This window comes from Phaethon aethereus (assembly GCF_964289735.1).
Source record: "Phaethon aethereus genome assembly, chromosome: 4".
Classification (NCBI taxonomy): domain Eukaryota; kingdom Metazoa; phylum Chordata; class Aves; order Phaethontiformes; family Phaethontidae; genus Phaethon; species Phaethon aethereus.
This window is the reverse complement of record NC_138578.1, coordinates 5,524,414-5,549,610: the sequence shown is the minus strand read 5'-3', so window position 1 is coordinate 5,549,610 and position 25,197 is coordinate 5,524,414. Positions and strand designations below refer to the sequence as shown.

At 39.7% G+C, this 25,197-nt stretch overlaps 1 protein-coding gene across 1 annotated transcript in view; it reads right to left on the bottom strand.

Annotated features, from left to right (window-relative positions):
- The window catches only part of LOC309404858 (bifunctional heparan sulfate N-deacetylase/N-sulfotransferase 3), a gene marked incomplete at both ends in the record, with an annotated part of 59,900 nt that extends 41,640 nt beyond the window's left edge, over positions 1-18,260 (bottom strand). The window contains one exon of the mRNA XM_081999483.1: positions 17,280-18,260. Within this exon, the coding sequence (XP_081855609.1) occupies positions 17,280-18,260 (981 nt within the window). The remainder of the gene's footprint in view (positions 1-17,279) is intronic.
- Between the last annotated feature and the right edge of the window lie 6,937 nt (positions 18,261-25,197).

Sequence of the window (25,197 nt, the reverse complement as noted above, 5' to 3'; positions counted from 1 at the left end):
GACAACCATAAGGTTTAGCTCTTTTTATCACTTTTCATTCAGATATATCAACTTTGTTTACAAAAAAAAAAATTTATTTGATCTTTCTCATCTTATAGACAGGACAAACAGAGGCACAGACAAACACAGGCAGTCAAAAGCTCTTGCTCAAGTAAATCAGTGGTAAAGCCAAGGACAAAACTCATTACTGCCAAACTTGCTTCCCATTTCTATAGCCTGGAAACCACCCTGCCTCCTGTCCTCAAATATCTCTACATGATTTCACTTTATAGTCTGTCACAGAGAAGTCACAAGTGTCAACTTGTCTTTGGTAAACAGACAGTAGTAATTTCTTCAGCTTCAACAAAATATTCAGACCCAAACATCTTGACTGATCAAACAAATAAATCAAGAACACTTTGTTGAACTCTGCTTCACCAAAAAGGAACCAGGAGTTGTTTCTGTAGTCATACCAACATATTAACAACTATTTTCCTACTCAAAAGCTGCTAAAGAACTTAGCCACTTGAAAAGTGAAATAGTTCAAAACACTGTTAATTTTACTTGCAATCACATGGATTTTAACTAAATAGTCACGAAAACAGCCTCACACTGCTGCAGCATTAATATCTTAAACTTCAAATTAGTACATGCTTTCATGTCAGTAACAAAAGCAAGAAAGGTCAGCTTTGTAATTTTCCAAAAAGCCTATCTCCTCCCCCCTTTTTTCAGGAAGCACATCTCATCTCTCAATGCCTGCTTTGCTATTTCATGTCTAACAATACTATCAAAGGAGCCATTAAATTAGGCACTACTTTGCTTTTGAGGAAAACTTCTAATGCCATACTGGCTTTTTAATAAAGGCAAGGACCTTCTGAGAAAGTAAAACAAATTAATAGAAAGCGTAATGTGAAAACACATGAGTTAAGCACACGAAGCCCCTTTATGGGAGCTCTTATGCACAAATAGTTTTAATTTGCTGTACCATATTTCCTCTTTAGTTTAATCCCTGCAAGAGAGGCAAGAAAGAAACTAAAGCCATTTTCACTTCTGAGTGGAGTTCTTAATATAGGTGTGTAATGAGCTGTAACTGCTGTGATATCCTTTTACTTTGCACTTTTTGTGACATCGTTTTGCCTTTCCTGAGCATGTCCATGTTCTGAGAAGAGCACCCTGCAACTGAAAATGAAGCAGCTATATGCACATCACCTGCCTTGCCCTTCTGCAAAACCCAACCTTTTCTAAAGCTTCTATCCACATCGCAAATTTACTTGCTTGGGGGGGGGGGGGGGGGGGGCGGAGAGGAAATCATAGAATCTTTGGGTTGAAAGGGACCTTGTAAGGTTGTCTAGTCCAACCCCCCTGCAGTGAGCAGGGACATCTTCAACTAGAGCAGGTTGCTCAGAGCAACCTGACCTGGAATGTTTCCAGGGGCGGGACATCTACCACCTCTCTGGGCAACCTCTGCCAGTGTCCCACCACCCTCACTTTGAAAAATTTCTTCCTTATATCTAGTCTAAATTTGCCCTCTTTCAGTTTAAAGTCATTACCCCTTGTCCATCGCAACAGACCCTGCTAAAAAAGTTTGTCCCCATCTTTCCTATAAGCCCCCTTTAAGCCCTGGCAGGCTGCAATAAGGTCTCCCTGGAGCCTTCTCCTCTCCAGGCTGAACAACCCCAACACTCTCAGCCTGTCCTCAGAGCAGAGCTGTTCCAGCCCTCGGAGCATTGCTGTGGCCATTTCATTTTTTCTGAAATGGAAAAGGCAATTGAGAAACATAACATGTATGTGACTGCAGTTTGCATTTATGATGCCTACAAAAACGATTTTTAGAGCACTGTGCTTCTCTTCAGAGTTCAACAATCAGTATGTGAAATGTCCCAGATACATTCCGAGATTTGCTTTATCATGTTTTATATACCCTAAGCTTAGAGGCACTAGCAAAGCGTCCAGCATTAGAGGCAATACAAGGCACAATGCGGCACCAAACCGAGCCCAGGCTGACAAGCCACGTCCCATTCTCAGTCCCAGCTTTGTCCGAGCTTGATGGCAGAAAAGGGAGGAGAGGGGACACCCTGCCTAGGGAAGGGAGAGATGAGGGCACGGAGCGGTGAGGATCCACAAGAGATGTTGTAGCAGCAGTGTAGTAGCGGCCTGAAAGTGAGAAGCGCCGAGATCGTAATGACAGGCGTTCCAGAAACTGGCAGCGATCGGGGATGGGAAGGCAGTGGGCAAGAATTTGGGGTGTTTGGAGGCAGCGAGAGGCAGCATGGCAAGAAGAAACAGAAACTGGCAGCCCCAATGAAGGTCCATCCCAAATGGCTGGGCATCATTATTTTATTAGACAGACTATTTTGCTTCTGAGGAAAAATGTTTCCCTCATGATAAATTATGTATTTTGGAACATCATTAAAATTCAATGTCTATTCTTCCTGGATTTCCAAGATTAGCATTTTGACACCCATTACCATAAACATTTCATCTATGCAGGAGAAAGAATAATTGCTTTGGGCATACCAGGTATATCTGAAAGAAATTTTTTGAGTATCCTTCAGACAAAAGGAGAAGAATGCTTAAATTTTGTTTGACTGTGCACTCTCTTAACAGAGCTGACACTACAGAGAGGGCAAGAGAAGAAAATCTTCAGCTTTTTCAGCAAAATGTTTCGTTGGCAGACACCATAAATTATAAATAGAACCTAAACTGTGTAAGTGGAGAAAGGACACTGCTCTATCACTTGGTGGAAGAAAGATATCCAAGAGGACACAAGCTGGCAAAGACAGAAAGACTGATGAAACTGGGATAGAAAAGCTAAACTGCTAACAATACACATACTCCAGTTTATAAAATATTGGATCCCATGTGAGCTGAAGACAAATATTTCTGCTACTTGTAGAACAAAATTAAAATGGGGGAGGTGGGGAACCTGTTTATTAAGGTACACTAGCTTCAAGAAACAAATTATCCTTTCAATTAAAAATGTGGATTTTGATAAGTCAAAAGATGTAGCAGTTCAAAAGTACCACATGCCAGCAGGATGCCTATTTATAAAGGGCCATATAACACGGTAGAATTCAAAACAGAAATTATGTGCGCAAAAATTCCTTGGAGACAAAAAGTACCTGCCTTCAGTCACTTCAAAATTATTGTAGTTTACTGACAGCTAGATTCTACCTGCAGTATTGTGTTTTTAAATCATCAAACAGGCATGCCTTGGAGCCCAACTCTTTAATGTGCAGGACAGGCAAAGCTCCTATTGATTGCTTGGGTTAATTTGGACTGTTTGCCAGTTCCATTCACCTGAGTATCTTACCTGATTTCCCATAATATTAAGGCCCATATGCACCAGTTAAGAACGTCAGTGTGAGTCTTCTAAATAAATTCAATAGGCACCATTAATTGGGTAACGCAGCTTCTCTTCAAAGCTTCAATAAAATGAGAAAACAGGCTGGAGCCCAGTTATGTGCATCTTTTTTTTTCAGTGTCCAATACAAGACACACTGGACCTGATTTTTGAAAAATTCAGGAGCCACAACTTTATTTTGTGGGCACAGATGCTGTAACTAGGCATCTGAATTTGAGGTCCATTAAAGGATACTAAAAATACAAGTAGCCACTTTGGAAAACGTTATCTCAAACGATTCTGAGCAAAAGTTTTTTCATCAGAACACACTGGTTAACTGTTACAGGGTCTTCCTTTAGAGGTTTTTAGGTATCACATACAATAATGATCTTAATGACAGCCCATTTATATGTTTTCAAGTAAATAGGCTCTTTCATCTAGGTAAATCATCTGTACAACCAAGAGATGTAAGAACTATTTCTAACCTCTTTTACCAGCTTCTTGCTTCTTGGAGGTTAAGATAGCAGCTAATGAGAGTAAGCTAATTATGGCAAGGTAAGTTGAAAGTTTTAAATACTTGGTGCCAATACTTTCGAATAAGCTCATCAGCATGCTGTTTTCAGGTTTTAATATTAAATTCTGTATTATTAGCTCTTAATTAAACTGCACTTTGATGAAAGAGGTTACTGTTACTAAACAGTTAAATGATCTCATTATTCTGCAGTTAGCACAAATAAAATTCTGCATTTCTTTTAATTAGAGGTCAAAAACCCCCAAGCCAATTGAAGTAGAACTAATAAACACCCTACTGCTGCGTACAATATATTTCCCTGGATTTTGGTCAGACAAGATTAAATAGAAAATTTGTTGGTTCTTGCATTTTTTGCCTAATACTTCAGCTGCTTATGAAACAGCAAGTATGAATAGGTATGTTCTCGGAGTATAACAGAACTCAAAGTAAAAACAAAGCGGCTCTGAAATGCATTTAAGATCTCTTCATATTCATCCAGTTAAGTTCTTGCAATCTGGTGCTGACGAACCAGTACAGCGGGGAACCGGTGGTTGTTAGCCGCAACGCAAGCATCCAGGCAGCTGTACTGCGAAGTGGCACCCCCCCTCCCCACAGAGCAGCCTCAGCTCCGAGCGCAACGGGCCATCTCTCAGGGTGACAGAGCGGTTCAGATCCTGTTCCAGTTCACTTCTGGGCCACTTTGCTGTGACTGCTTAATCTGGCTTGTCTCCATTGCATCCCATCAGCAGCAGATAAATTGTAAGTGGTTCACTGATTCATGTAGACACTGGTCTAGCTACCAGTAAATGTTAGACCTCAAAAACTCTGGTTCAAACAATAACCTCAGATGCAAAACACTTATACCTCTGCACCCCCTCATTAGACAACCCACACTTTCACAGCTGCAGATCTTGCTCGGTAGGATGCACAACATTTTCTCACAGAGGCAAAAACAATGTCATGGCTATTCAGTCCAGTGGTGCACATATTTTAAAGTCATCCAGCTCAGAAAGAACAGAGGTTATTATCCAAGCTCTTAGTACCACATTCATTATGAACAGCACGTCTGCTTCTTATTTAATGCTTCCTCACACAGCAGCTCCAGCTTTAGCTTTCACTACAGCCAACAGGCACAGCAAGCAGAGTTTGGCTGGCGGACAAGGGCTACTCTCCAAGCAAGACAGCTCTCTGCTGCACGGGCTGGCCACGAGCTTCCGCGGCGGCAGAGCCTGCGCTCCCTCATCCACCGCACGCTGCCTGGCTCCGTTGCTTAGGGCCCTTTTACCCTGCTGTTGGCAACATGTGGCTCTGCAGAGCCACTGAATGCTGAAAATATCTACAAGGTTCAACAACGAAGAGTTTATAGGCCCCTGTCAGCAGAGACCACGGTGGCCTCCCTTGAATGCACAGAAAGCTGCAGCTGGGTCACTACATCTGCTCCACTCTGACGAGTTTGTCAGTGGCTACATTATTCTGTCCAAAATGCCAATGCTTTTAGAGATGCAATTGAGATTTCAGGTCTACCTTTATACCCATGGCCTGCATACAAAAGACATTTGTTCCATAAAACCTAGTTTCCTATGGATTTGTTTCCCAAATTGCTATTTCCACCGTGCAAGAGCCTGCACTCCCTTTCACACTGCTGCCTAGGACCAAAACACCCCACCAGGTCTCCAAAGCATGCCCTTCCCTTCCCGCTCTGCCCAACACACTCTGTCTAGATGAAAAAGGGACAGTACACGCTATCGCTAGCTCCAAGACACAGCACACGGATCAGCCGGGGCAGGTCAAAGTGAAGGATAAATGTAGAGTTCACTCTGAAACCTCTGCTCCGGCGCAGGCACTGCTTTGCGTACATGCCTTAACTCCAGAACGCCAGCAGGAATTCAGCTGTGTCTGAGAACTGCCTGGCTCTATCACATTGGACCAAAACTGGCCAGGATCAAGCATCGTTAGATTGAGCATAGAATCACAGAATGGCTTGGGTTGGAAGGGGCCTTCAAAGACCATCTAGTGCAACCCCCTGCTCTCCTTGTTTAGTAAAGCGCAACAGTTACCACATCACTGGCATATCAAACAAACTGACTGCTCCACAGGCTGGGCAACACACTGATGGCACAACCCATTCACAAATGTTTCTTACGGTTTTTTCCCCCCCTTCCTAATAGAGCCAAAAAGATTCCTGTGCTTCTCCTAATACCGTACGTGATTAAAAATTTCTAGCTACCTTTGTCCTTCTGTTTGGGGTGAGCTGAGGCATACTGAAAGCTCTTTTTCTCTCTATGCTCTACCTCTACTGATGGAAAAAAAGTCTTTGACCAAAAAGATTTTCTTTGTCTTTTTCTGCCTGAAAGTTCCATGTCAGAAACAGCTAGGGATTCAGCCTTCAGTTTGCTCACCAGCTAAGGGTCACAATTTTTTTTTTTCCTTTTCTTTCTCTTTATGAGTAGTTCTAAAGTTGCTGAATGAAATTCCGCTGCTACATCAGCATCAGTATCAAAGAAATTACTGAAAAAGAGAATGCAAGCAAGAATAACAGATAACTCTTTTTCTCAAGCCATATTTTTAATGATTATATATAGTCAACACATAAAAGACATAAGCACTTACTTCCAGGTAATAAAAACTGGGACAGCTTCATTGACTCCTACATAGTGCCTAGTCTAAGGGATGTAGTTCAGCAGGAAAAAAAAAAAAAGACTTCAGTGAAACACGGGACATTAGTAAGAGAAAAATGGGGAGGATGATTTTGTTATAAGTGTTAATACACTTTCCTGTTTTTGCAGGAGTGTTTGCATTTCTAGAAGACAAAATTACAGAAACTAGATCTACGTAGATAAACATCCCAGCTGGCCAAATTCTACACTTGCAGACTCAAACTGACACAGAGAAATCCAAACTGAGCTCTGCATTTGATTGTGCTGTAAGAGATTGAGATACATCTTAGTATAAATTCCCTGCCAGTATTATATTCCTTTCAATAGCATATTTCATACCCTCTTGTCAAACCTAATTTTTAAAGGCTTACATAATACCTTTAACTTCCTCTTGGATATTAGCCTCTACTCTGCCACTTTTATTGGCTGTTCAGCCTACACTTAAATATCTCTGTGCCTTACATTAAATGTTTTTATCCATCTTCACTGTTTGTACCCTGCAGACATCTGCAGCCTATTGCTTTCTGCTTTGGTCATCATTACTTACCAAATTCTTTAGCCTTCATTTTTTCATTTTTTTGCTCAGACATTTCCTGACTATTCTGGTGTCTCTAAGCACTCTCTAACTATTTCTGATTAAGTGGTGCAGAACAGAGCACAATATTCTAGAAACCTCCTCAGTCAGTAAGATGAAATACTTTCCTGATGTAAAATGATGTTTTTCATAGTCAGCTTAAATTTCAAACCAGCTTACATTACAAAGTCAGGTATATTTTGGTATTAATCTTGGTTTTAGAATATTTATAGGATTACCATTTTCAACATTTCTATTGCCTTTAACTAAGGCAGTGAGAAAGGTCAAGGGATAACAGGAATATTTTGCACCATAAAAAACCCACTTTTTATCTAAATGCAAAATTATTTGTCAGCCTCCTTTCCAGTTCCATTAGAGTTCAATCAAAGGCAACTCTGACTTATCTTTAGTCCACGTTCTCTTTAAAATAGGAGCAGAGACACTTGGGTTATTCCCAGGAGTGCTAACACTGAAAGGGCAAGTGAATGCGAGCTTGATACAGAGCTGCGTGGCTTATTAGCTCCACAAAACTGCAATCGGTGTTCCCAGACCTAACCCGTTACCTCCGTGCAGCACAGCAGGGCCTCTGTCACGTGAATTTACCGACTTGGGTTGGAATGAATCCATGGAACCTTACTCTGCACAGTCGCCAACTTTTTAGTTGTCCTTTCCACTATTTCTATTTTCAAATGTATTGTAATATAATTTTTTTGCAATATAAAATGGTATGTAATTTATGATTGATTCCAGATATGAAACTTCATTAAGGAGCAAGAGTAACTCGTCTCCAGGGCTGTAAAGTATCAGAAGGAATCTCCTAAAAAGTAAATATTTTTAAAAGTTGGTCATAAGGTTTTTAAGCTCTGTCAAACATAGTTTTTAAATACGGAGTAACACTTCTATCTTGTAGAAGTGTCGAAGTTTGCACAGAAAAAGAAACCAGAATCGGAAATAGATAGGGCATTGTTATTCCACGAGGGATTAGATACACACTGGCAACAAACTGCTTTTCTTTTACTTTGTTTTGTAATCATAATCACCAAGAATCAGTCATGTAGTTGCACTGACTTCTTCCAGACTGAACAGGTGTGAAAAAAGGACACTTTCCATGCAGCTGTATTGTAAAAGAAACTCATGAAATAGAGCCTTACTTCTATCCTCATTTTTCTCTTTTTGCCACTCTGTGCCCTCTTGATGTGACTGAAGATTGGGAAGGAGGTAGACCCAATTTTGGTATCATGTTTTACAGTCAATTGCTTTGATTTCTCCATCTGTCTGCAGGGTGTTTTTATTTATTGGTTGTGAAATTTTTATTCAATTCCATTAGCAGCAGGAATTGGATGGCTAACTTGTCATTTGAAAAAGCCCAGAATAAATCTCGCAGCAGCCACTAGTACGGTGAATGTGTACAGTTCCGTAATAAGCCGTAGCTGCATTATCATTACTTGTATTATCAAAGTGCTTTTTGAACAAAAAGAGCTGCTGACCAAGAGAACTTGCAATCTAAGGAAAGAGAACTGACAGAACAGCTGAGGGATACGCTGTCAGAAGGCTGCAAAGCCATTTCAGCACATAACTGTTCTCTTAATTAAGCCTCCAAGCATGTCTCAGAGCTAGAACCCTGCCCAGGTCTGGTGCATTAACTCTGTAATATCTATGCCCAGCCAGCACCTTCTCTCAACTTCTTTTGCCCTCTGAACCTTGTTACTCAGTGAACAATAGGCAGCTTTTAAAATACTATCTTGAAACTTTGAAAAAGCTTTTTCAGTGGAGACAAATTATCCAGTAGATTTGAACATCTTACAGTGCACACTAAGGTTTCAATACATCTTGACACATTTCACTTCATAAATTTTGCAATGGCAGGTTTTGCTTTCACGGCCAGATCGATCAACCCAAACAGAGCCGAGCTTAGGTTATGTTGACAATACTCAAAGCAAAGTGTGCAGAATCACGTGCATTTTCATCTCATCCATGAAAATATTCACATACATTCTTAAAGTCTAAGCTTCTGAGAAGAGAGAGGAAGACTTGCTAACTACATGGCTGTGAACCAAAAATGATCACTGAAGGCTGGCACACTGGGTGGACGTAAGCATTTCTGTGGATTTCTTCAGAAGGGAAGCCTTGTGCTCAGGTGTAAAGTCGTCTCTGCATAATAACCTATGCCAAATGCAAAAGCAGAAACAGTGTTACAAACCATTCAGTTAGCCCACTTGATTTGAGGTGAGCATAATTGCTTCGGTTTGAAATAAGATCGCTCTTACATCACACTACTCTGCTAAGAACAGGAATCAGAATACGACAGGCAGACAACCATTGGTAAGAGAGTTCCTTCAGCCTGAGGATAGCAAAGCATTCACCGCTACAGAGAATTCATGGGGAATTAAAAAAATGAAGAAGTTACCGTAATTTTCTGGAAAGCTGTAGATGACTGCAGCCATAGTACATGGGTTCGCCATGCTGAGAAGCAGTTTCTGCAGCCTCTTTGCCAACAAAAAAGCTGCAACTGAGATTGATTTGTCTTCTCTCGGTTCCCTGCCACTAAATTCATAACAGGATCAAGATTTAGGCCTGCATGAAAGTGTGTAGTACCACAGCCTTTAAATTAAGGAAAAAAACCACAACCCACAAGAGAGGTTCAGTAGATTCAGTTACTCCAGCACTATAAAACTAAGCAGGAAAAAAAAAAAAAAGCTATAAACAACTTTATGATTAGTGATCTGCTTCTGAGACGTCTTCTGTCTTAATGCTCCAGAGGACTCTGCAACTCAGCAGTTAAGTTTCTTAGCAGTCAATAAAACACAAACAAGGGAGCGTGGGGCAGTACGGCTCTCCTGACCCAAGCCTCCCATGCGAGAACCTCTGAAGTGCAGACTGTGCACACTTGTGAATGTGCAGAACTTCCACAGGATTCCCGTGGGATAGAAAACACTTGGCATCTTTTAGGCTGAGGTGCATAAACAGGTAGGAACACAGGTGCATAGAGTATTATCCTCAACAATAAAACTTACAACTGTTTGCTAAAGGCCTCAAATGCTGCAGCACATCAGTACTGAGTTGTAAAATTCTATGTCTAAGACTTGATGACTCTCCTAGGTCAATGGAGCTAAGGACTACTACATCCAACTGCTTTATTTTTCCAAAAACTGATTTTTCAAAAAACCGACTCCAACATCCTACTGACAAACCGAACAAGACAAGCCATGAATTCCAGCAAGTGCAGAACTAACAGGAATGAAGACTGAAATTTGGTTTCATCATAACAGACACAGCACTGGCACTATAGCCTCCACACACGTAGAAATGCTAACGGGAATCAATTCTGTGCTAGAAAGAACATTCTCTGGTCAGTCAGTGCTCACTTTCTTTCACATTTCCAATGTGGAACAAGATGGCTTAGATACACAGCAACTTTTTACAGCTGCTGTGCCTGAGAAGTATTGGATAGATGAACGAAGTGGATAGTTGAGCCAACTAGTAAGAATGGGTAAACGTAGTTACCATTTTGGCACAAGCGTGGCTTCTTGTGTAGCTACAGAGGAGTACGCCAGCGCTGCTATTTGACACACATGCTCTCTTTACATGTTTCCTGCACAGGGCCATGCTCATCCCACAGCCCCAGTGAGCTAGGCAGCATCATGTGTGCCAACATTTCTGAACCTCAGGCCTTCCCACGTGTAATAACTATATGCGTATCAACACAAAACACAGACCAGAGGCATTTGAACACACAAGCAAGGCAGCCTCCTCTCCATTTGCCTGGAGTCCAGAGAGATACGATGTAGAACCTGGTTACCATTAGGCACACAGTTACCACGCAAGGTTTTTGTCTTCACACACCATGGATAAGTTGTATAATTGATCTTGGCGCCAAGCTTATCCCATGGGGTTTGGCTGTATCTAGCTCTACACAGGTGCAGAACAGGAGGAGGAAGCACACGTAGAATGCCCAGCATCACCCCGGCAGTCCCAGAAGTGTTGTACCCAAGGCAGAGCCAGTTCTCATGCGTCCTCCATCCCCGCTCCGCAGCCACCCTCCTCTGGTTGAGGACTTTTATCCAGCTTTCTGTTTCAAACAATCAGGGCACTCCTTTTAAGAACAAGAGCTGGGCTGTATTGACCACAGTTCTATCAATCTTACTAGATTAAAATTCACAGAAGTTGGTACATAACATTTAACTTCTAAAAGCAATTTGGTTTAAGATGACTGACAGGTAAAGCGTTCTATATGCTGGTAGCAGCCCATAAAATATAGAAAAAAAATATAGCTTGTTTTAAAGTTATATTTTAGTTCTGAGATCTAACTAATTCTCTGCTGCCTCACAGTGCATAATAATCAACTCTACTGTATCTGAAACAATATGCTGGAGAAGCTAAACCAGTCTTCCTAGGGCATCAGACAGCTACAGAAACACCGAAGTTCCTTTTCTTTGCCTCTTTTTAAGGACAGAATTTACTTTTTACTTATTATTTCAGCCAAGTTAATATAAAATAGCTTAGAAGCTTCAGGTCAAATTAAGGAATACATGTACACACACGGTAAGCACATAGGCATAAAGGTACTATGGCTAATGGATTGAGAACATAAAATGATTTAGCAGAACAAAGGTTCTTCATAGTTAATTCATTATGTCATTTAAAGAGGCAATTAAAAAGATTTTTTCAGTCTCCCCAAAGGAAAGATTTACGGCTCAGCACAAACGAGTAGACGTATCTCTGGTGGTTCTGCAGCTGACATATTTGATGACAAATCTATCATTTCTTTACCGATAACCTTCCATGTGATCCTATAGATAAAGGAGCAATTAACTTGCAGAATTAGACTTCTTCCTGTGACAGGAACCATCCTGTGTCTTGACAGTTCAGGCTTTCTGACACCTTTTAGCCATTCTGCCTTAACTAAAAACATCTCTAAGCCTCTCTTCTGATGCAAATATTTAGGTCATTCCAATGCAATTGTAATTGAAAAGATATGGCACTGTATTTTTTCAAATTTATATCCAAGCAGTATGCTTTACCACGGGAAACTCCAATTTCTTTTCACTTACGCTACAGAGGGTGAAAAGACACTTAATGGGTTTTAAACAACTGTAGTAATTTAAGCTGCGCTGACTAATGTGAATGAATTTGTAACACAGAGAATAAATAATTAGCTCTTAGGCGAGAAATCTATTATTAAACAAAACTATATTATGTTAAACGAAAGATGAGGCCACCAATGCACTAAGGAAATAAGAAAAAAGTGACAGCACTGGCTTTGGAACATGGGAGAAGATTGATCTGACCAAATGCAAATGTTTATATTTGATCTTAGTCACTCTAGAAGCATTTTATGAACAACATAAACAAAAACATACTATTAAGGTGCAATTCACTTAACCGGTGCCCACCTAAAGAGGACCTATTTTTCCTACGTTGTCTACTATGGAAAGTCAGAGGACTAGCTCTGATCTAGATGTCTACATTATAAACCCCAAAATTTGGGCAAGATGACAGACTGTGCAAGTGATAGAGACTAAAATACTACAGATTTATTCTTGTTGGCTAAATTCTCTCCATTATCAAAATGCAGTTTGGCACAGATGATATGCAAATGAATCACTAAGAGGATCACTAAGAGACAGCATCTTGCTGTCCAGTCAATGACTCCAATGTCGAAAGACTGCAGATTCAAGCTTGTATTTCCCATTTCAGTGCACACATAACCGAGAGATGCATTGCCTAAGCGCTCAAAAAAACAGAACAAGAAGAAGATTTATCATCCCCCTCCCAATAATGGATATGGTTAATATGAAGCTTCTACCTTAGCAATTATAAAAGAATAATTACAAGTGTAGAAAAAGATTAGGCTTACATGAAGAAAGTGAAGAGATCCCCATCCTGACTTCAATTCAAAATGTCTCTTTTGAAAAGCTCACAAAGGACAAGACAGTCAAGAGGAGATTGCACAGCTAATTATTTGGAAAAAGTAATTTCACAGCGTTCTAATTTTTAATTTTGAAAATGTGATCAACTCTCAAGGAAATTCACAAAATGCATGTATTGGGGAAATGAAGGAAAAGGTAGACCAACGTACTGCCTAGACCACCAGCACTGCACAAAGTGTCAATAGGGGGATAAAAAAAAAATTAATCATATTTAGTTTCCTCCCTATTATCAGCTGCTTTTCCCTTGGAAAAATCTCAACACTTTACAGTCATAAAAATTTCACAAAGAGTAACTGTTACAAAAAAGATATTATATTAGTGGACCATCAGCCAGGACAATCATGGTCTATTAAGATAAACTTACTCTGTGGATATCTAGATAGATTTTTCTCTGTATGTCCATTTAAATGTATTTGCACTGCACAGGCTCTTAGTCTTCTAAAAGACACAAGGAAAATAAAATATAACATTGTTACAGCATAATGGCCCCTCCTGCCTGACAAACATGATGAGAGGAAAAAAGTTACTGAAAAATGAACATTGAGATGACATTACCAAGCTTATTTTCAAAGTGGGAGGCAATTAGACTATGAAAGTGTTCTCTTTCATTATTTCTATTATACCAGAGGAAGACAAGGTAAATAAATATGAAGATGGATGGTTATTGTTGATGCACAGTGACAGCTACTCAGTAAGTTACACTGAAGAACTATGTTCTATTAGTCCAGATTTTATACAGTGACAGGCAAATCTGTAACAATCAGGTAGCCTAAAAATCTGAAGTACAGTTTCAAGCTGTTTGGGTCTTTTTTTTTTTCTTTTTAAATTAAAGAAGTTGTGGTGGAACTAGAATAAACTTCATCTGTTGTTTAATAAAACAAACAATCTAGTAGTTTTACAGGATTTAGGTTGATAAACTATGTCAAAACATTTTCAGAAGGGCTCTTTACACTTGTGTCCCTGACACTATAGATACTCAAGCTGATGTACCACCACTTTGCCTCATCTTTAGATGTGCAGAAGACAGTCATTTTAGAGGGTTTGCTTTTGACTTGACCTCTTCTGAGGTCAATATAGACTATGGATAAAAAATTACCACTTAACTGTATGATAGCAATTCTCATAAATGGTCAGCTCCAATTCACAAACTGTAAAGAAGAGGGCAGTTTAGTCCAAATATTAACTATTCTGGCCACTTTGCATATCTCTCTCAGATACCTGAGGAAGAAATTCTCTTGAAAACCTGATCTTAACATGCAGTCAGGATCTCCCTCCTTGGAGATAGTCAGAAGGTGCCTGGACATGGCCCTGCTTCAGCAGGAGGGTTGGACCAGTTGACCTCCAGAGGTGCCTTCCAAGCTCAGCCATTTTGCAATTCTGTGAATTGCAATGTAACCACCACCCTGTACTTCTTCAATCCTACAGGATAACTTCTGTTATGATGGCCCTCTAGTTTAACTCTTACAAAGAAAGAACAGTTCAGACATAGATTTCAACTTGTCCACCTAACTTGTGCCTGAACTTCAGGGGCTTAATGAATCAGTCCTTCTAAAGCAAATCTAGGTTCTCTATGGACTCAACAGAGAGAAGCCTTTGTCTTAGAAGACCCAAGACAAATGGTGCCTTCGTGAGTTAGGCAGTGAATCATTAATGAATTAATGAGTGATTATTTTTGCTATCAGCTCTGCATTAACCCTCCACTTTCTGAACTCCGTCCTATCCAGAGGAACAGGCAGAACCAATCCTAGAGTTTCTCTGGATGTTGGAAGCTTTACGAAGTATTTTAGGTTACTTTGCATTAATAGAGCTCATGTAGAAACATTCACCTTGCTCTCAGCAAGCTCACAGTCCTGCCAGATGTGAATATATCCAGAAAATAAACAGGAGACATGTCAAACAAAATTAAAACACAAAAAAAATTACACTCAATTCTACATTGCTAGTATTTAAAAATATAAGTTTAGCAGAAATGGGATAATCTTGAGTACTGAAATTATACATAGTCTACATTTAGCAACCTATTTTCACACTTGCAGCGCACAATTCTGTCACGGTCAATGCAGCAGAACTCAGTAAAACACTTCTGTTTAATAGGATGTCACTTATCAGCAAATATACTTTACAATAACGAATTTTCAATTACCATGAATTGATTTTATTTCATTCCTTCCGCATGTCATTGTGCCATAGAGGATAACTCCTTTGGTATTAATAGTAATGAAGATTCATTGCATCTGACAGCCCTAACAACACGTTTAATAGAACATTTTAACTTTAAGCAGATGAAGAATCAGAAGGGAATGTTTTTCAGATTCCACTGTTTCAGAACACAGTTCTGTATAAATGAAATTATCCTACTTAAAAGTTACTTCCACTTTGATATTATTTCTATTTAATTTGACAGTTTTATTTTGGGAAGATAACATTCTGGCATACTGCAAATTATTCTCTCAAAACAATACAGTTTGTCCTTTTGTATCTGCTTTAATCAAACTTGTCTCAATAGCCTCCTGTTTCTGGTAAGTAATTCTGGCAATTAATCATCCTAACTTACCCTGAAATGACAATCCTAAAGTGTCACTCAAAGAGACACAATACAAAACATACTGTTTCAAACTGCTACTGCACAACACAGAGGGAGATTTATTTAGGCTTTATTTTACGTATTTTGTTACCAGAAACTGCCACTTCTGCAGACCAGCAGCAGTTTTGCCAGTGTTGTGGGTCAGACCTTATTTCTCTCCTGCAATTTGAGTTTGCACTTAGATTCTCAAAGCATGCTCACCCACCTAACTAATGCTGCCATCATTGTTCTGCACAGAGACTCCATTAAATGAGTTTCACCTTTATTCCAGCTCTCCCTCATGCATTCTATTTGCATAAGAAAAACACCTACTTATCTAGGAGGTATATCTTATTTATAATCGCATGTGCAGAGAATGTTTTGGGAAAGAGTGTATGTTGCAATTTTAAAGCAAATTAAAGTGTAACTACAAGTTCAAACCTTTTATTTAAGGAAGCAGGATTACTGCAGCTTGACAAATACATTAACACTGAAAAAACCCAAAAACCTAGTTAAAAACGTAACAAAAATTACCATCAACTGCATGCTGTCATTGCCTTTACTTTTCCCAGTTCCCCCTTCCTTTGTGAAAGTTCTAACAAAACATTCTCCCTTATTTTTAGCACAAAGGGCATGGATCAGCATCTCAGAGATTAAATTTTAGCTTCAAGACTAAGTACCAGTTTTGCAAGGTGATCTCTAACTATCCACTTTGTTACAACACTCCTCATAAAAAGAAAGCAGGTATACAGCAAGAAAGAATGTTAAGATGTTTACTCCTACTAACCCGTAACCACCACCTCACTTGAACAGCACAATGGAGAGTGAAAAAATGACCTAGACAAATGTGCAGTTTAAAATGTTAAAACGGAAACTGTCAAGTCATTTAGCGATAGAACAAGCTTTTAAGACCAATATTAACAGAAAACTTGCTTGCAAGCAAGACCCACAGAAGAGGAAAGAAAGGCGAAATGCTGCAACGGACTCCTGACATCTGAAACCTATTTCAATCAGCTAATAATCGAGTCTATTCTTCAAAATTTATGTTGACATTTACTTCTGCTCACCAAATTTACCTCCTGCTTATAAGACTAGCAACACGCACCTTACATATGAATAGCCCTTGGGACTCACCCTGAAGTCTTGTGGTGTTTTCAAATACCACTGAAGCATGTGCTTAGATAGAAGCTATCATCAAACTAGAGAGTTAAACACTCTGCAATTATGTTTAGAACTGTGCGTGCTGGGTGTGGTGTGTGTGAATACACTACCACTCTTACCCCCTTTTCTTTATCAGTTACTTAGCAACTAGTTGTCTTTAGTTTCCTTTTGGGAGATTATTTTCCATCCATAGTAAGCGGAATGGAATTCAGAGGTGCCCACCGACCTGTTTATAGAACCTAACTTGGAGGGACTTGTGTGTCACTTGAGAGAAAACAAGTGGTAGCAACCAGTGAGTCATCTTATCTTACATTCTCTCCTAGTACAGGTACAAGTGACTCTCCTCCAGCCTGGAGGTTGAAGGAACTGCTACACCTGGAATCAGTGACTACTCAAAGCCAGCGAGACTGGCTTCTCTCTGAAGGTCCAAACAGTTTGCATAGGTACTTACCGATCTGCATCCTCCGTGAGGTCCAATTATTAAAAACTACTCACTTTAAGATTTAAAAAAAAAAAAAGGCACTTTGCTGTAATGACCATTAGTTTGTGCACATACTTTACCTGTACATCGTTGATGTTCATTCTTGTTCCCTCCTTCCCAACGAAGATGTCATCTATGTCAACCAGAATGTACCTATCCAAGGACAGTCTGAGCTTCTTTCCAGACAGGAAAGAGATGGCATCTATGAAAATCAGCTTGTGCAGCCAAAAATTCAAGTTATTGCCGAACAGGACTCGTTGAATCCCATCGTGGAGCCCCAGGTCATGAATTACTGTGGCATGGAGAACACTTTTAGCAGCAGGTGGTGAAAGGTTTTCTGGTGTCTTTACTTTTGCAAATATCACTGGTTGATAAGCTGTATGATTAATCTGGAAAACTGCCCAGTCATTTCCAAGCAATGGACCTTTCTCAAGCTTAGAAGATTTAGTCACATGGAGCAGTGGGGAATGAGGGTTAATGCAACAGTCCTTAATACCCAGATTGCTGTAGACATGGAACGGAAAGCCCTTCAACTGAAAGCTCTGCAAGCTGTTCTCATTGCCTTTGTGAAATCCAATAACACCTACACCATATTCTATACAGTACTTATCTAGAAGGCCTCTGTTCCAAGAGTCCATATTCACATACTTTAGAATATTTTCATACACTATGAGAGCATATTTGCCTTTATTTTTGTCTATAAGCACTGGGAGGTCACCTTTCCCAGGTGCAATCTCAATGTGAAACTGAAATCTGCTAGATTCTAAAATGGTTATTATATCTTGGCCTAATGTTGAATACTGACTTTCCACAAACACCAGCACTACAAGATCTGTCCTCAGGGGATCAATAGGCTTCATGGTCTTCATCTCCATCAGCTTGTATGGCAACAGTTGAAGATCACCACATTCCACTTCTGAAGAGATTTCAGAAAGTTCATTTTCCTGTTTGTAGCCATTATACAAGTAGTATGCAGAAATAACTATGCTCACCATACAAAAAGTGGCCAGCAAAATAACTGTTCTTTGAAAATGTCTGTGAAGTTTCATGATAAAACTCATGTTGTTTACTTGCCTTAGATTGTTCTCGACCGCAGCATTAAAAACAAACACAGATTCTCAACAATTTGTTCCAGTCCTCTGAAATATTTATGTCACCATTGCAGCACACACATCTATCTTCCACAAAGCTTTACAGAAGGTACAGTCTAGAAGAAAAGAAAATCAGAGATTTAATTGAGGCATCACACTTGTGAAGTATCATCACACTTAAAACTAACGGTGAACAAAGAAATCACTGCCAAACAGGTTTGGAAAGAAACAGCTGAAAACCTTGCTCGTTTCTTTTTATAATTTTGCATTAGTAACATTAGTTCTTCCTGCTCCCACTAGCTGCCACGCACATTTGAATGTCTCTCCATCTCACAGGCTCCTTACCCTAAAGGACCAAGTAAAAGAGGGCACACACAGGAGGCACCGAAAAGCAAGACACAGCGGCAAAGAATTTACTGTTTATCTGAATTTTTCTACCCAAAGATAAAAGTTAACTCCAAATAGACAATTGCTAACACCCTAAACACTGAAGAAAATTTATAACCTTCCTCCTTCCAACCCCAAGAAGCTGGGGGAACATCAGTCTACATGATTAAATGAATCCTGTCTTTTATTCTTGAAGAACCAATAAGTTCTTAACAAAACATGAACATTTTAACTCTGTTGCATACATGCATACTGATATACGCTGTTACATGTATTATAGGAGTATTTTTAAAATGAAATTACACTTTTCCCTGCAACATTAGAAGCCAACAGATAGCATTTTAATGGACTGTGTACTGTTTTGCAAATTGTTGGAAGCACTTTGTATTTCTTGGTATTAAAAAAAGCATAAAATAATCCATCTCTCAAACTTGAGAAGACAGTAATAAATCAAAAACTAACTTAAGAGGCAGATCACCTAAGGATATACTTATGCTTTAACTTGTACCTAAGGAAAACAGCCATTTTTTAAGCCAACAGTACAACGGCTGTCAAAAGTTTCTCATGAAACAACTGAACAATATGACAAGCATATAATTAAGTATAATAATTAAGTCCTGTAAGTTATAAAGAAACCTTAAAAGCAGATTTTGAAAAACACTAAGGGTATGAAGATTTAGAACATCCTAGTATCTTCATGAAGTAGCACACATCCATTCTCATTTGTAAATGGGACTAGGATAAGCCATGCATGGAACATTAACATGGTTGTTTCCCGATTGAGTGCTTAATCCTTCCATGCTCAGACTTTTTTTTAAAATAAAGTAGGGCTTAAAAAGTGAATACCAAGAAGCTCCAGAAGTATAACCAATATCAAATAGGAACTCTTCTGTACAGATTGACAGAGACAATTTAATTTTCTTGAGCGATCATGATAACAAATGATATCTATGCAAGCTTCATCCCATGTTTTGTACTTTTAAGGTTAACTGGGTTTTTGTCAGAAATAAAGACCAAACGACCATCTGAAAGCACCTTTAGGAGAACTCAAGGAACATTCTGAAGTATTGAGATGTCTGATCCTTGTCATACTAGCTTCAAGAATATCAGTTCAGATAGCAGGAAAGAGATATTTAATATGGTAAGGAGTTAGGTGGCAAAGAAGGAGCCCCATCCTGAATGAGTAAAACCAGACAGATGTTTTCAGACAGATGATTTTTTTTTTTATTACACACAAAGGATTCTCCTAAGTTTGCATTTCCAATGCAGCTGCCTGAATGCCAAGAAACTCATCATTTTAGTGGCTAAAATTAATACTTACTACATTCTGTAGAAAAGCTGTACATATGCCTACTTATCTTCAATAACCACACACCTGGCTGGCTTACCTCACATAGAGCTCAGGCCTCGTTTATACAGAGAAGAGATGCAAGTCTGCAAAGCGGAACTCTTGTGGCAAATGCACAATGAATCACTTCTTCGAATGCCACAAAGTCAACCACCACAGAAGCAACAAGCACAATGCTTGTCTACTTCTCTTACCCGTAAGCTCCTCTGACATGTCCCTAAAATACCTGTATTCTTATGACAGAAACCACCAAAATCCTATTGAGAGGAAGTTCCCAGCAGTGTGATTTGGAAGTCTCTTTCTTCACCAGCCTATGTTTCTGACCAGTCACCTGAACCCAAGAAACCTGCCTGGACCAGGAAAAATTCACAGCAACCTAAGCTCATGGCAAGAAAGGGCTAGTTTAGACAAGAGTCCTTTGAGTGAGGTATTACAGAAGCATTGCAACCCAAAGGCTGCTAAAGTAAGCAGCAGGAGCACTTGAAACATTTACAGTGACGATGCAGTCCTTCCTAATGCCATTCCACAGAGCAGAGCCAGCCCAGAAACCTGTATTTTCTTCAGCAAAACCTCTGTCATTTTATCCGTAGCTCCTAATTGCAGGTATCTCCTGGGGCTACAGAGTGCCGCTGTGAGGAGGAGTGGATGGAAATGCCAAGAGAGGTGCGAGGTTTGACTCTGAGGAATTCTCTGACACCCAGCGGGGGACAGCCAGACTTGGTGTCCTCACCACTGAAGACAGGAAGGAAGGGGAATGGAACAGAATAAGGTGCAAGTTTTAAACGCATGTTCTCTTGAATCACCTTGATACTTACGTAATTTTCGCTTATTTAAGGACTATTTCGCATGGTAGGAGTTCAAAAGAACACAGAAAGAAAAATTAAAAAACACAAAGAGAACATGCATTTAATAATATCAAAGTCGTTTCAAAGTCTTGAAAAGGTACATTTGCTTTTCTAGAGGAACAGCAGCATTTTACTCTGAGCAACAGTACTTGCTAGATATGCCACTGATATCTTACAGTACCATGCTAGAATAACTCATCATGCACCAAACTTGACAGCGGTATAGAAATCTTCAGGGTGCTCACCCACAACAAGACCTATCAAGACCACTATGGTGACCTTTTATCACAACTTTAGACATGGCTCCAAGGAAAATGGTCCTTGGCAACTATCACTTCCAGCAGTAAAACCAGACAAAAGGCATAATTCAGAATGTATCAACAGTGGGTAAGCTGTTAGAAGGAGCATTTCAGAACAGAACAGTACTGACGGAGTCTTACTTTCATGACAAAAGAATACAATATTTTATAAAAGAATGAAGAAGTCAAGATAGCTTCAACTGCAACAGAAAAAAATAATCCAGGTATAACCAAAAGCCTTAAAGAAAAAAAACCCCACTAGTCTAAAAACTCTTCACACCTTTCACAAGAGCCCAAGCTTGCTAGTATTGTTGCAGTGAAAAAACATGAAAAAGACCCACAGATAACATACGCAGTCTTAGCTCATTAATTTCAATGGAGTCATGTGGAGTTCAATGAACGCAGAATATGGTCCCACCTACATCTCAGAACACTTGAAAACAGGTGTCAGACGTTATACAAATCCAGTGTTCCACAAAGGTGATGTTGAAATAAGTTTTACCTATAAAGTAAGTTGTATGGTGTTTTTCCACCATCTGAAGCAATAAAAGCTGCCTCATTGTTCTTTATCTGGAACCTTATTGTTTTAGAATCTCCCTCTGATCTCCTACAGAATTTTGCATTTTCATGCCACCATCGGAAAATCCAGACCAGAACCTTTTACCTGTGTTGTTCCAGGTACAACGCATCAAAATGCCTCCGTAATGAGAAAATTAGCATCTCTGAATATTTAGAATTTTGCGTTCAACTTGTGGATTCACTATGGAGGAGAAGCTCTTGCCAAGAGAAAGCTGAGTCATGGGAATAAGTTCTGAATTTTACTCTGAATACAGCAAGGCACAATATTGTTCCCATCTAGTGTAGAAGTGATTTCTGCAGCCCAAGACTAGTTCACATGAAAATCTTGTGGGTACAGGAAATAGGCATCAACTTATTAATTGGAAGATTTACAGTTCTAAGCAGTACTGCTAGGTGGTCACAACTGCAGGTATCTCCAGACAGCTAGCATGAAACAGATGCATCAGAATAGAGATCTTCAGCTGTGGGTTTGTCTGGGGTTTATTTGTTTTGTTTGTTTTCAATCACTGACAAGGTAGTGCTGAGGAGAGAACAAATACTGTGATGAACTCAAAAAAGCTGAATTGCACCATAAGGAGTCTTGCTTTAGTTTGTTGTTTCATTGCAAAGCATAAATGACCAAATTCTTGTCTTCTATAAGTAATTTCAGCACAACCACCCTAATGGCAATACTTACATGAGAGAGCACTGGCTGGGGACTCAGCCTATTAATGAGATGCAGTAAGTGAACATAAAGAACATGAAATCATAAGTCTTGATTTTTTGGTTTTGGGCAGTAAAATTTTTATAATAAATACCACAGCAGCCTCCCCAGAAGTGCAGTCAGCCTGAAACCCACTCCCTGGGCTCAGACCCATGGGTGGTCGCTGCCAGTCTCTGCTCTCCAAGGGTCATGGCAAGCCCGCAAACATCATGCCCTCCTTGGTGTATTTTCTGCACTGAGACTTTCATGGTGCATACAGCTCCTTTCCATGGGCTTTGCATGACTGGCTTTTCCACGCAGCAGAAACATATCCTTTTCTGGACTCAGTACTTGAAAAGAAATGTAGTTCTGACCATTCCATTTCATAATTGGTACCAACATTTTCTGGAACTTAAAAAAAAAAATTAAAAAAACCCAAAAAATCCCTCAAAAAAAAAATCCATTTCAGGTTCACCTCATTGTGCAGTAATGAACAGATGCTCAAATAGGAAACCAGGTACCCATCACAGACACAGAAAACTGCATACAATTAAAAAAAAATTATATATTAGTTTTATCATGAATATCAGTAAGATTCTTAAAACTACAAGAAACATGTTTCTTGAATTCAGTTGTGTTAAAAGCTACCAAGATTGAAACAACGGGCTGAGCTAAAATATCCACAAGCAAATGAGAAATTGCTCTCAAATCACATTTTTCAAAGCCCAATTAAAAAAATCTGGTTTAGTCTTACCTCAGGCCTGTGCAAGGGCAACAGTTTACTGTGACTCTTGATTAGAAACAATAAAGGTGTGTCAGACTTACAGACACAAAAAAATGTTGTTAAAGGGTAACAAAAATCCTTTTAATCAAGAACTGCCAAAAAATGGTGTAAGTTCAGGAGCGATTAGTCATCAGTATTATTCAGCTATATTGCATTTGTCTGGTTACATATACCTGGACATATTTTTACATCTCTTCCTCCTCTTCTAATAATCCCCATCATTACATTCTGGTTCTGTTCTTTACCAAACTGGATGCTACCACAGTGCTAGCAACATACTCCTGATATGTTAAATGAAGAATGAATTTTAAATGAAGAATGGACAAAAAATAGACATATTGTACAGCACATCAACACAGGCATCTAAATAGCATTCTATTCAGTGTGAATTTAATTGCTTTGAACATAAAAGCCTCCTTTGGCCAGCCACTATGAAATATGACATTAAAAAAGGAAATATTCTGAAGCCATTAGTCTTACTGAAATGGCAATCTTGGGATATATGAATGACATGGTAGGAAGCAGCAAAGTGCATTTGAAAACAAGCAAACCTGGGATGGGTAGTAGCGCTCAGCTTTTTAAATCAGTTATGGAAATATGAAACTGGTCTCCAAATACTGAGTACCCCTACTCACAACATTATTCTACTGACTGAAGTATTCAAGCAGTAAGAGACAAGCAAATCCAGGCTGAGAATGAGCTCTTATGACTAGATTTAATTTAAAACATTTTCAACTTGAAAAGATGGTGATAGGAGACATAACTGTCAAGGGAAGTCATCAAGACCCTCAGTATTACATAAGAAATCCTGTAATATGTGATTACTGAAGGCCTTACGTTCTCTCATATATGTTTAAAAAATGGGAATGGCTTAAGCAGAACAAAAATCCTGGTAGATAGATAGGCTTTTTCAAGACCTTGGGGCAAGCAGTTTTCAGTTTCTACTGTCCCTATGTTATCCTTACCTCAAAGCTGTATTGCTTCATGCATTACTGGAGAACGTTACAGGATAAGAATTCATGTATCATAATTCCTCATTAAGATATTTATAAATATTAAATAGATGTTATTTTAAAATACTTGACAAGAAGGAAGGCTTAGAAGACTTCCCCCAAAGTACCGAAGTTGGGTTTGGTCTTCAAATTACTACCTTCATTCAATACTTTCTCCCAAAAGATCTTAAAACACGTTACATCCCATACAATTTTTCTGAGACGAACCCTGTTATTTTTCAGCACTTGCAGAAACATCACTATCTAAAGACTACATAATTCACCCAAGGTCTTTAAGATAAATATACAGCACATTCTCTTGTCCATGCTCGTACCATTACTTCCCCCTCGCTCTGCTCCCACACCTGCCAAGCACAAGCCAAGTTTAAAGAGTTAATAAGGCAGAGTCCATCACCATTCCTTCTGAGGGACCTAAGTGTGGATGCTGACAATGGCAGCAACCCCATTTCTTCCACTTTCCATTTTATTAAAAAGAAGAAAACCCATGACACTAAAACCTGATGCAATTAACTAGTACATCAAGTATTGAAATAAGTAATATAGAAGTTTTCTGCCATTTCCCAAAGGTTGCACGCAACAGTTGAAACGAGCAGCAATACACACCGATTTGTGCATTTCTGGGAATCCAAGTAACTATAACACCTGAAGTTATTAACAATGACCGCACTGCGATGGTCAGTTTTGGTCCCAGCAATGAGCCCGACTCCGCAAACACTAGAGGGCAACAGCGTCGCACATAACAAGTCCGGGAGGAGAGACGGGGGAAAAGCCCAGCCGGCTGCGGGCTCGGCGCGGGCACCCCGCCGGGCAGGCAGGCGCCGAGTGAGCTGGTCAAGAAGGAAAACAAAACCCAACCCGAAGAACCACCACCGAGCCAAGCCGAACGCGCTGCCCCCCGCAGCGGGACGGAAACCCGGCAGCGCTGCCGCCACCCGCCCGAGCGCCGGGCGGCCGCCCCGTCCGGCCGGAG